Source organism: Sitophilus oryzae, unplaced genomic scaffold (assembly GCF_002938485.1).
Source record: "Sitophilus oryzae breed Bouriz unplaced genomic scaffold, Soryzae_2.0 scaffold_1590_pilon_pilon, whole genome shotgun sequence".
NCBI lineage: Eukaryota > Metazoa > Arthropoda > Insecta > Coleoptera > Curculionidae > Sitophilus > Sitophilus oryzae.
Genome location: NW_022146270.1, coordinates 1,890,227 through 1,903,370, shown reverse-complemented (window position 1 = coordinate 1,903,370; position 13,144 = coordinate 1,890,227). Strand labels below are relative to the sequence as shown.

Below are 13,144 nucleotides of genomic sequence, written 5' to 3'. Positions count from 1 at the left end.
TGCCCTTGTTCTCTATTATCCAACACTAATTTTGATAATATTTTTCAATTGTCTTGAGCAAGTTTGTTTTTAAGTGGTTAGGAAAGAAAGTTTATAGATATTTTTATTATTACTTGTTTTTAGTATATTAATAAATTTATCCGACAAAATTCTATAAACGGGACCTTTAATAGTCAGAGACAGGCGAATATTATTGGATAAACTGATCTGAGGTTTCTATCTGATGTTTGCATTAGAAAAAAAAAACACATTAATATATTTGTATTACCTTTTTATTTAAATATTACAAATTACTGTGGAAATAATAAACAAGTATTCTAACATTTCAAGGAAGTAATATTTACAAAAAATCATGTTTAGAGAGAACATAATAAAAACATTGCTGCTTTTTTTCCGTTTAAAAGTTACATCTGAGATGTAAAATAACTTAGATAATAAAAATAACAGTGTACTGAATATATTAATATTATATTAATACTTGAAAGTAAGTTTGTAATCAGAATGGTATGCAGCGTGATTTCTAATTTGTTTCAACTAGTTTTATAGAATAAAATTGAAGACTCTTAATTTGCATATTTTTTTTAAACTTTAGGTTTATACATTTTTTAATCAGTGGCAATTTTAAATTTAATATAGAATGTGGTGCTATAGTGATGAACGAATAACGTTGAGCCTATTGATTTCAACTCTCTATAAAACTAGATATTGCTTTAAAATATTTAGGAGCTTTGGTTTGGGCGGATATAATTTATACATAAAAATACGAGACATAATACCAAAAATACAAATATTTTTACGGAAATAACATAAAGAAATAAATAAATGAACACGTGTAAGAATACTGACAAATTACACATTAAGAACCCAAGTATCTTTCCCTAGTTAGCTAATCATAGTCATAGCTAGAAGTAAGATAAATGGGATAAAATATTTGCAATTTTGGTATAAATTTTCTTTTCAATTAATGCGTATGTAAAAAATCTGGCGTTACATTTCTAAAAATAATCATTTTTATTTTAAATTAGGAACCGTGTGCTTAAATTATTATATATTTATTAACTATTTTAACTTACATGAATGTTATTGCCAATAATTGAACATGCTGAAAAGCATCTAATATTGGAAATGTTTCATAAAATTACTGCATATCTACATTTTTACAACAAAAAATAATTTATCCTCACCAACTTTTTAGATTTTAATGACTGACTTTTTTTCTTTCTGCCTCTTGCAACAGTCTTTACACAATATTTTCATCTAAAATTCTAAAAAAGTGGTTATGGTTTTATAATGCGAATATAGTTAAATATAACAAGTTAACAAGTAACAAAGTAGTAGCGAGGCTTTATTCTTCTGTTCTTTGAAACTGCATTCGGGAATGTAACATTTATTTTTACACCAAGAATGACCTTTTAGACCAAAATAAAACAAAATTTTTTAGACCAATAATGTATTACAATTAAAATAGAATATCACCAAAACAAGTACCATAGTATAAAGCGGCACACTTTTGTTAAAAATCGCACTAGATATATTCAAAAAAAAACGTTATCAAAGATTTAAAATTTCTTAAGTGTATTACCAGAAACTAAAATTATATATAATGTAATTTGAGTTAATATATGTATCTAGTAATTTTGTTGCATTTTGGTCTACAAGATTAAAACAGATACCTGCACAAAATATTAGTACATCCTATCATTTCATTCATTTAAAAATACCTTGAAATTTGGTACATATTTATTTACACAATTCAATAACTTATTATTATTTCAGCCTTACATTTTAATCAGACTTGCTATACATTTTTCGTTACCCAAAAAACATCACTTACTAGTTTTGTGAAGGGTAAGAGTTATAACATACCATTAATTTTCTTCTGTGTTTCTATTATTTTTTTAATTAAAATTGATGTTTTCGTTGTGTCCAATACAGAAAAAAAAATTTGTATATTACATCTCTTGTACAATTTAGGGATGGAAGAATTTAAAAATTAAGGGGGGACGTTTATAAAAGGACAGAATATAAATAAATTAAATAATAAAACTTATAAATGTTAGCTAACATTTTTTTGTAATGTTTTTCCTTATATCATTTAGGAAAGTGGAAAGTTGCCAAAAGGATTGACAAAAAATTACAACTTTATTTGCTACGGGTAAAATAATTATAGCAAAGCTGCATATAACAAGGTGCTTGTATATTTTTCTAACAATACAGTTCTTAATAATATCACTAAGCAAAAGTTGTTTGTTATCAATTTTTTGCATTTTCATAGCAGTGTTAAATTATTCTCCTTTGAAAGGCTACTTCATTATAGGAAGAAACTGTTTAAAATGCGTTAGGTACTTTCAAAAATTACTTTTATTACAATATGATAAATTTAGTATTCAAACAGACGTTATGTTAGTCTATTAGAATGAAGTGTTTTCCTCCAAACGTCTTGTGTATATTAATTATTTTTGTGCTACTCTCAAAGGATATCTTTTAACACCTTTATCGATACTACTTTAAATTGTTCCAAGGAGGAGCTTCTCTCGGTAATGCCGTAGTTAGATCCCCCCGGTCCTGAGGTAGACATGTACTATCGTGGATGCGAATCTCTTCATTGGCATTCTGAGCATGCGCTCTGGGGAAATGAACCAAATTGGGTTCGCGAGGGGGTAGATTGTTACCTCCTATAGTGTCTAGGCTAGACGTTCCGTGGCTGTTTACTTGGACAGCCCTTAGGGGACTCAAGCTGTCCCCCCTAATGGGCACCAAATTATGACCTTGAGCATGCCGAACACCAAACACTGGCTGGGGACGGGGATGGGGTGCACCATCGACTTGGTCGGTTGAGGCACTTTTTTTGCTTCGGCGCCATCTTAAATAAGCGGCAAGACATAGAATGACAGCTGAGAACACGGCGATCGTTGCGCCCCCTGCTATCGAGGCAGTTTCGAGCATAAAACGGCGTTGAGATGCTGTAAAAAAATATGCTAATTCAATATGATATATAATTAATTTTTTTCATCTGTTTATTGACTGAATTTATGAGAATCCAGATAAAAATAGAAATATTTGAAAAACTATTTTACGTCTCATTACATAATCAAATAATAATGTAATACGATAAAAAAAATCGGCAGCAAGAGTTGGCGTGGAAATGACGATGACTGTCATTTTATATGTAAAATTATATAGTGAATGTCATTGTCACTCCAAGCTAGCTTGACGCCAATTTTTTACATCATACGGCATTATTATAGAATCTACTATAATCTGTCCAACGATCAAAGTTTTGTAAATTTTTGACATTGACAGTAGCTGTCTATCATTTTCAAAGGTCTTTTTCCGTCAATGATTTTGAATGTCGTCTGTGAAAATTGGCCCTTTTCTCGTTAGACAAGCTTTAGTACTTTACAAATCTTTTAAGAGAAGGGACAGAAGTACCGTATGATCGACAAAAAACGGCGTCAAAGGCAACTGGGGAATGACAATAATCGATGATAATTTTGGAGAGGCCAATCTAAGTCATTTGCTAAAAAAATTTAAAACTTGTCAAAAATTAATACTAATTATAGAAACATTAAAAATCTATAGAACATTTCCAGACACACAATTTTTTTCTAAAATAAAATGTTTCTCGAATTTTGAACTACACCGTTTAAAAATCGTTTTTACTCAATATAAAAATGAATTACAATCTTCCTAAGGCCAACTGGCAGTAAGGGCCATTAACAAATAAAGAAGAGGGCAAAATAAATTACGTCCAGGGCTTGACTCAGCCAAAACTATTATCAATTGTCATTCCCCAGCCGTCCTTGACACCGTTTTTTCGATCGTATGGTATATTGACCAGTGTACTGAAATTCCAGTAAGGACACAAATTTTTTAAACTGATAAACCGATCTAAAAATTAGGTTGTGATTTCTATTGATTGAGAGTTATTTGACGAAAAGTATAGTCAACTAGCTTTATCCCAATTGTGCGATAATAGCCCTTAAATTATAAATTTTAAAATAAAGATGTTAAGACGACAGTTATTGGTAAATTCATACCAACTGAAGTTGCTGGGCAGTGTTGCTACTGGAATCCACAATACACTGCGTGTTTTTGGATAAAATAGAAATAAAATTAATACTTACGCATATATGATCCGTCTAGATCTTTATATTCACAACGGGATCCTTGGTAACCCTCTGCACACCTGAAATATTAAAGAACAAAAATGTTTAGACTGAAATAGATATCTAGAATGGCTAGAAGCACAGAATATCTAGCTACGCAAATATTCTGTGCTAGAAGATAATAAAAAGACAATAAAAATTGCGATAATATATAGTTCTAGTTCTAGTTGTAATTTCAGTTTCAGATAAACAGTCTCATGAACATAAAAAATGACCGATAAAGATTTGAACATAAAAAATGACCGATTTTTGAAGGAAGAATTAATACATTAAATTCAGACATAGAATAACATAGTTACACTCAGTGGCGGATACAGAGGGCCGCCCCCCCCTAAAATCTGTGAATTGGGTTAAATATCAGGCTTTTGGGTTAAAAATCGTGCACTAAAAAGCATATTCTACATTATGTTTTATTTTGAGCCCCCCCTAAAGTAAATTCCTGTATCCGCCCCTGGTTACACTCCTAATATTCCTTGGTTTAACTAATTGACTTGAACAAATTATCTACTATAATAAATATATTAATGCATATTAAGACCAGTCAACATCAAAAATTCAGTCTAGGTACAGCCGAGGGTACAGCTTTAAACGAAGCGGTCTAAAACTTTGAAGTTAAGTTAACTAAACATGACAGTTAATTTTAACATTTGATATATGTTGACAGGCGCCTACTATTTTTTTATATACAAATTGTAATAGAGAACTCTCGTATCCTATACTCTAGCTCGTAAAATATTTGGAGAAAAAATATCAGGAATATAGCTTCACTTAGAAGTACGCTAGTTAGCAGCGATACAGTAGATCTCATAAAAAACACAAGAGTAATAAAACGTGCAACAAAGATAGCTGTAAATAATGCCGAAATTACCTTCTTTTAGTTTAGCTACAAGTAAAAATTATACGTTTTTTATAAAGCTTTTATGGTCTTTTCATAATATCTCGTCTCTAGTATATAAATATCTCTTTGTGTACAGGTATAAATAGATATAGGTAATACTTACATGCAATTATAAAGCAGACTGTCTCCGATTTTAACCGTGAAACAAGTAGCTCCGTTGAGACAGAACCAAGCAGCATAGGCAGGGGGGCATTCGTAGGTTAGGAATGTTATATTGGGGCGTGGCGTGGGCGCCGGGGGGCGGGGCTTGGGTGTGCTGCGCGACGAACACGCCTCTGAAACAAGTTAAAATAATTACATTTAAAGCATTCACAATTAAATATTACTATAAAATTAATTCATTAAGACATAAAAGTAAAGCACGTTCACACCTAAGCACAAAAATATATTATCAAACTAACATTAAGTGTCAAATTAAACGAGTGTACCATTGAGCGATGAGCGAACGAGTGTAGGTACCATTGTTGCTCGATATAATAATTTTATTATTATTTACAAGGTACCGTATGGTCGAAAAATACGGCCTCAAAGACGGCTGGGGAATGACAATCGATGATAATTTTGGCGAAGTCTATATATAGGTATATAATCTACATCATTTAAAAATAATTTTTACTGAATAATAATAATACTTCTTAAGGCCAACGGGCAGTAAGGGCCATTAAAAAATAAAGAAGAGTAATGACGTCTATGGCTTAATCTTGCCAAAATTATCATTCATAGTTATTGCCAAGCCGTCTTTGATGCCATTTTTCGATTGTGGTACGAATGTGTTCGAATGGTACATTTTCTAGACAATATGTTATTTTAACTATATACTTACGCGTCTTTCAAATTCTTTTATGACTAGGTTGGTCTCATTACTATTTATGTCGCGTGTTATAATATTTTTGGGTTTTTTATTATGGACTGTTGCATATTTTATACCTATTGTTTGAGAATGACACAAAAACGTGTTAATGTAAAACATGTATTTTTTGCATGATAAATATTTTCTAATTTTATATAAGATTTATAAAAATATATAGAATACTCTAGAATGTAGGTGCAGACAGGTCAAAAAACTTAAAATATTATGACTAACTGTTTCACAATATAATAATATCTAGACAGAAATACGAAAAAAAATAAGAGTGTGAGCATACCTAAGAAATAAAATTTGAAGGTAGGCCAACTAGATGTATATACAAAGAAGTTGCCAAATTCAATAAGATTTTTTATCTACATTATTCTGGATTTATTTAGTTAGTTTAATTTTGGCGAGGTCAAGCTTTAAAAACAGCTTTATTTTGAATGGCGCTTACTGCCACTTGGTCTTAATATATAGGTATATTATAATAGGTATAATATAATATATAGGTAGATAGAGTTGTAATTTATTAGTAAAATAAATTTAATTTATTTTTACTGAGTAAAAATGATTTTAAATGTTGTAAGTAGTTTAAAATTCGAGAAAAAATATTTTGTTTGGAAATAGAATTGTGGGGGTCCTGGAAACGTTCTATCTTTTTCTAATCTTTCTATAATTAGTCATAATTTTTGACAAGTTTTATGTCAATTTTTAGTAAACGACGCCGGCGCCGACGTGACGTCTAGAGATTGACCTCGCCAAAATTATCATCGATTGTCATTCCCCAGCGGTCTTTGACGCCGTTTTCTTTTTCGATAATACGATATAACTATGTTACATCACATTATTGGTTGCACACAAGCGTTGGTTTATAGATAATAAATAATATATTTTTCTAACTGTCAAAGTCAAATCCATTATAGCCTGTGTTACGAATCAGGGAAGATTTCGACAGGCATCAAAAAATGACAGAAAATACAATTTGACTGTGAATTAAAATGACACAATTGTCACTGTCAGGAATTCTGTCGCTGGAGACACTATAAACGGATTACAATGCAACATAAAATTCTGATATTTTTAAATACAAAATTAAACACAAGGTAAGCATTAAACAAAGCGGAGGAACAACATCTAAAGTAATTTTTTATTTAATTTCACGGATTTACGAATACGTACTATACCAAATTACCGTAAATAACACGTCTGTCTGGTTGGAATGTTTATGTGTTCCGACTTGTGTTATTCCTTTGCAGTGCAGACGCTGCTTAGAAGAATGGAGGACATTTTCTAAGTTTAATTGTGTCACGCTCGAGAGAAAACAATAACTAATCTATTAATTGTTCATTTTTATTATTGTCTTAATAACGTGTTTTACGCCAATGAAAGTAATTTGACAATGTACGATAATTCGCTATATTATGGGAATTTTTTTTAAGTACCATAATGTGAATGCAACAAAAAAATTACGCTACGTAATGCATTTCTAAAAATACTTTGAAATCAATTAAGAAATCAGAATAACTCATTAAAAGATTGTTTTGTAAGGTACCTACAAATTAAGACTGAGCACGAGGGTCACAAGGGTAATAAAAAGGTAGATGAAATGACCAAGCAAGGTTCATCAATGCCATTCATAGGCCCAGAACTGTTCTGCAGCGTTGCAAAAGCATTCACGAGAATGACTACACAACGATGGGTCGCCAAAAAAGGTAGACGAAATGGCCAAGCAAGGCTCATCAATGCCATTCATAGGCCCAGAACTGTTCTGCGGCGTTGCAAAAGCAGTCACGAGAATGATTACGCAACGATGAATCGCCAAAAAAGGTAGACGAAATGGCCAAACAAGGCTCATCAATGCCATTCATAGGCCCAGAACTGTTCTGCAGCGTTGCAAAAGCAGTCACGAGAATGACTACGCAACGATGGGTCGCCAAAAAAGGTAGACGAAATGGCCAAGCAAGGCTCACCAATGCCATTCATAGGCCCAGAACTGTTCTGCAGCGTTGCAAAAGCAGTCACGAGAATGACTACGCAACGATGGGTCGCCAAAAAAGGTATACGAAATGGCCAAGCAAGGCTCATCAATGCCATTCATAGGCCCAGAACTGTTCTGCAGCGTTGCAAAAGCAGTCACGAGAATGACTACGCAACGATGAGTCGCCAAAAAAGGTAGACGAAATGGCCAAGCAAGGCTCATCAATGCCATTCATAGGCCCAGAACTGTTCTGCAGCGTTGCAAAAGCAGTCACGAGTATGACTACGCAACGATGGGTCGCCAAAAAAGGTAGACGAAATGGCCAAGCAAGGCTCATCAATGCCATTCATAGGCTCAGAACTGTTCTGCAGCGTTGCAAAAGCAGTCACGAGAATGACTACGCAACGAAGGGTCGCCAAAAAAGGTAGACGAAATGGCCAAGCAAGGCTCATCAATGCCATTCATAGGCCCAGAACTGTTCTGCGGCGTTGCAAAAGCTGTCACGAGAATGACTACGGAACGATGGGTCGCCAACAGAGGCAACAAATCTGTAGAATAGTGGAGAAACTCACCAGGACAGGCGAAAAGTTCAAAGTAGAACATTGGCCAAAATTCACGACGGACCTGATAAGCAAAGATAGAAAGACAGTCATAGCTGTAGTGGGTCTACTAACAGGGTATTGTAAGCTGAATACGCATCTAAAGCTAATGGGATTGACGGAAATGTTAGTTCTAATAATCCAGGTGCTAGTTCTGTCAATTTAAAAGAAGAAACGACCGAAAACATTTTATATCGGTGCGACAGCCTGGCAAATGTGCGGTTCTCGGTAATAGGCAACGATAGGCTATTGCCAGAGATCTATATACACGGAGGGTTCAGTCTCTAGTCTCTAAGTTGCTAGACTTTGTGAAAAGGATAGGACTAGGGAATATTATCTAAGGAATCAGAGTACTTTCAGCATTACGATAAATATATTGACTTTAACTAAAAAAAATCTAGTACACAGTCAGGTCTCTTATTTACAATTTATGGAGCATAAAATTACTTAGAAATTATTAGAAATTAATTTATTCTTCTTTTTATTGAAGCTTTTATTATTTTTTCATTTTAATATTATAAAATTTCTACAGGTGTTCTGGATTCCATAATACGTGACTGCTCTTGTTCCAATAGAATTATGTTACGTCAAAATCAACCTATAGAGATTATAAAAGCATCCGTTTATATTTTGTTTCTATTAAAAGGAAAATAGTCAGATTAGTTCATAAAATTACAAAATATATATTACGGTATTTTATTATTTTCTCACTGATTTCCTCACAAGAAATCGATCCTTTTGTAATCTTGAGTTTACCGTTTTTTTTTATTAAACTTGAGCTGGTATGTTCCCAAGGGTCTTTAAATATTTACAACTTTTCGATAGATAATTTAATGGATAAATGTTAGTTCTAATAATTTGCTTTTATAGTTGATTTTTTATTCTTTTGATTCGTTACTGTAATATAGATTACTAGGCCAAAATTATATTATAACTAGATTAATTTTGTTCTTTTCGCTTTCTTAACTTCAGAGCGTAGTAGATCTGCATTAATAACCGATTTGTTTTTTGGGTTTACATTTGATTACGATGAGTGGCTGTTTATTTCGGAAAAATCCGATTAATAAAAGCTCGATACGGTTAAATCGCGGTTTGAAATGGTTTGACATGATAGATCTATCTTAATATTGTGATGTTTTGAAAAGTTGTAATAGGGAATTTCTTTTTGACAAATAATACTATCAGGAAGATCCCAGATACAGATCGTAGGGTTGGAGGAACATTGGTGTCTACGATGTGTCTGAGTGTTTACATCTAAACCACGATATCTCAAAAACTAATCGTACGATTTCATATCCTGCTATAGGCTTGGCGCATTTCAGTTGATTTCAAAGAATTCCTACCGCAGCGCTGTATACAGCAGAAATCAGAAATGTTCACTATGTATATCACGCCGTCCCGGTAACAGTTCCTGTTGATCGCATATCGTGGCTTTGTGATAATACTTAGGTATTTTAGTTTTTTGCTAGTGCAGTTATTCAAACTATAAAACACTCAGGTACGAGGTTTGTGTGTTGTAACGCCGTTTCGGGTAGTAAAAAGTAAGTGAAAAAGAATCCGAACTAGGCCTCGTATTGTGTTGTAATAACTTCAAATGTTAATAAAATTGCCGAACAAATGTTAACGCGTAAAGGGGAGCGTAATTAGGGCGTTGTTGGGTGCAATAACATTCATTTACTTAACTTTCCGGGATATTCAACTCTCCCGAAACAAAGTGCTCGTTAGATAATCAAAAAATTAAATGGACATATACTATGAGAGGATAAAATATAATTTGTGCAATATTAATGGTATACTTTATTAATCAACTAGTGATTTAATGTTTTATGAACATCTTCTAAAATTATAATTATGTACCTTTAAAACATTTCGTTAAAGCAGAAATAGCCCCAATTATGCCCCACTAGCAAAACCGGTGCGTAAAACTATGCTCGTTACCGTATAGTTGAACTCATCTAAAAAGTTTTTTAGCTGGAATAATAAATTATAGACCTTCTGAAGATATCAATATATTTACCTTTTAATTTTTCTTTTTATAATTTTTACAAATTATATTTCCTAACACTTTCACAATAATTACATAATAATTTTTTCTTATACCCGCTATTTAAACCCGTGTATTTCTATATATCAATTGTTTACGGCATTCTCCGATGATGGCTGCACCGGCGGAGAATGCACCAAGCCTATACGACTGTAAAGAGATTGCAAAGAACATTCCAACTATTTGCCACGCCAGGTAGGACATCCCTCACAAAGTAGTTTTGCAGTAAAATTCTCCAACTGGTGAGCCAAAATATCAATTTGGTACCTCTCAAATCAACGACATGTATTTGAGGTAGGGTTTCCATAGGGGTTTTTGGAACGCCCAAGAATACATTATGAATTTATTTAGGTACTTTAAAAATTAAATTACAGATAGTCGAAACATTGGATTTTCCTTAATTAATATGTAGAAGGGAAAAACTTTTTTCTGAATATATATTTATTTTTATAATTACATATTATCAAAACTAAAACTCATCTCCAGCAAGCTTATAAATTAAACCACTAATACACTTATTATCCTTACCTCACCAGTTGTCTTATGCGGAATAGCAATATTCTAGAATTATCGTTCTGAAATATTGTGCCATGTGGCCCATAGAACATATGCTCCCTAAAGATATAAATTGGCTTTCCTAATAAGCCAGGAACTTAATTTTGCCACGCCGTTTTTTTCACTCTGTCGTCGTTTTTTTTTCTTTCTTTTATGGGTCGGTGTTAAAGGTTTTGGAAGAAACGGTGCAACAGATGGGCTTACCTTCATCTTAAACATAAGGAAACTGTAATAGAAATTGATTCCGTAGATCCTATTTTACATAAGAAAGTGCGGAGTTATAAAAAAATAATTAACTTAGAGTAGTAAAAAAAGTAATTTGATCGACTGAGCTCAGACTGTTAGATTTGCTTATATTATCTCACTCATATTACAAAGCATCAGACAATATGAGTCGGTTTCATACAAACTACAGGAAATCAACTGGCTTAATACGATAGACGATTTTTACATTGTTGCTGTATCATAATGTTGTGATAATGTGATAAATAAAATACCTAACCACCTTTACGATAAAATAAGTTTCAGCCATAGCATTCACAACTTAAATCTTAGAAATCAGGATCTCATGGTTATTTCCAGATATACCGAGTGTTTTTCAAAAGTGGCTCACCCCTAGAACTTTTTCATTTTTTTTTCAGATAAATAAACGAGATTTGCTACGTTAGTGTATGACATAAGTCAGGATTGATTGACGTATTGAATTGTTTTCGGTCACTACCGGTTTCACCGGAAACGACTACAATTTTTAATTTTTAAATGGCACCATCAGTATTTTTTTACTTTATCGACTATTTCGATTTATTGGAGAAAGCATTTTTGGCGAATAATTTGGTAACACACACTTGGCATTTCCTGTCAAATTCTCGTTACGTCATTCAGGTCATTCTATTCAGAATGTCATTTTCTATCAGATGAAATAAAAAATACCGAGGGTGTCAATTAAAATTCAAAAGTTGTAAAAACAAGCAGATACCAGGCAGAAACAGGCAGTGACCTAAAACAATTGAATATGTCAATCAATCTTAAGTTATGTCATATACATATACTATACATACTAGGTATAACCCTTGTTTATATATTAACTAGTTATTCAGCGTGGGTTAGTTCTGGGAGTTCACTAATAGATGGCTAGGAGAATAGCACCGCGAGTCTTTCAAAAATTTGAATTTCTAATTAAGTGGGACAATCGTAAGAACGGTATAAACTTATTAGGTTAATAATTCTTATTAGTTTACCATTCTTACGAATGTCCCACTTAATTAGAGATTCAAATTTTTGAAAATTTAATTCTCCTAGCCGTGAACCCCCAGAACTAACCCATGCTGAATAACTATAGGAAAATTGGAACAACTTTCGTTGCACGTCATCAATGGCACCATGCGTCATCTTATTTAGTTTGCTGGTGGTCGTGTTATGATGTGCAACAAAAGTTATTTTAATTTTCCTTTAGTTAATATATAAACCTATATTACCGGTTAGGTTATATCTAGTATGTATATAGGGTTCCCAACCGTCCCGGTTTGGCCGGGATTAACCAGGAATCAGAAAGTTTGTCCCGGCGAAAGTTTTGCCTTGGCCGGGACCTGGAAACTAAAAAAGTGTGTACCACACACATAATATATTTTAATTTCTAATATTTAATTTTTTGTTTCAATTATTTAAAAGCTTAAAGATAATTGTCCCGGAATCGCCGATGCTCAAGTTGGGAACCCTATATGTATAGTATATATGACATAACTTAAGATTGAGGATTGAGCTTATTAGGTTAATAATTCTTATTAGTTTACCATTCTTGCGAATGTCCCACTTTATTAGAAATTCAAATTTTTGAAAGACCCGCGATGCAATTCTCCTAGCCATCTATCAGTGAACTCCCAGAACTAACTTTTACGCTTAATAACTATAGTTAATATATAAACAATGCTATAACATTCCAAATCTCGTTTGTTTATCGGAAAAATGTATTAAGAAATTATTAAGATAAAATACAAGAAGTATAAGAGAAAATAATTAATAGAAAATTATATCAATATAATATCAAAGTAAAA

The 13,144-nt window shown here is 32.6% G+C and overlaps 1 protein-coding gene across 4 annotated transcripts in view; it reads right to left on the bottom strand.

Annotated features, from left to right (window-relative positions):
- Positions 1 to 1,218: 1,218 nt before the first annotated feature.
- LOC115879916 overlaps positions 1,219 to 13,144 on the bottom strand; it is a 295,395-nt gene continuing 283,469 nt past the window's right edge. For all 4 annotated transcript variants that reach the window (XM_030896968.1, XM_030896972.1, XM_030896971.1 and 1 more), the window contains 3 exons: positions 5,171 to 5,342; positions 4,128 to 4,189; positions 1,219 to 2,963 (listed from right to left, as the gene is read on the bottom strand). In XM_030896968.1, coding sequence (XP_030752828.1) covers positions 2,503 to 2,963; positions 4,128 to 4,189; positions 5,171 to 5,342 — 695 coding nt within the window. In that variant the 3' untranslated portion in view covers positions 1,219 to 2,502. The remainder of the gene's footprint in view (positions 2,964 to 4,127; positions 4,190 to 5,170; positions 5,343 to 13,144) is intronic.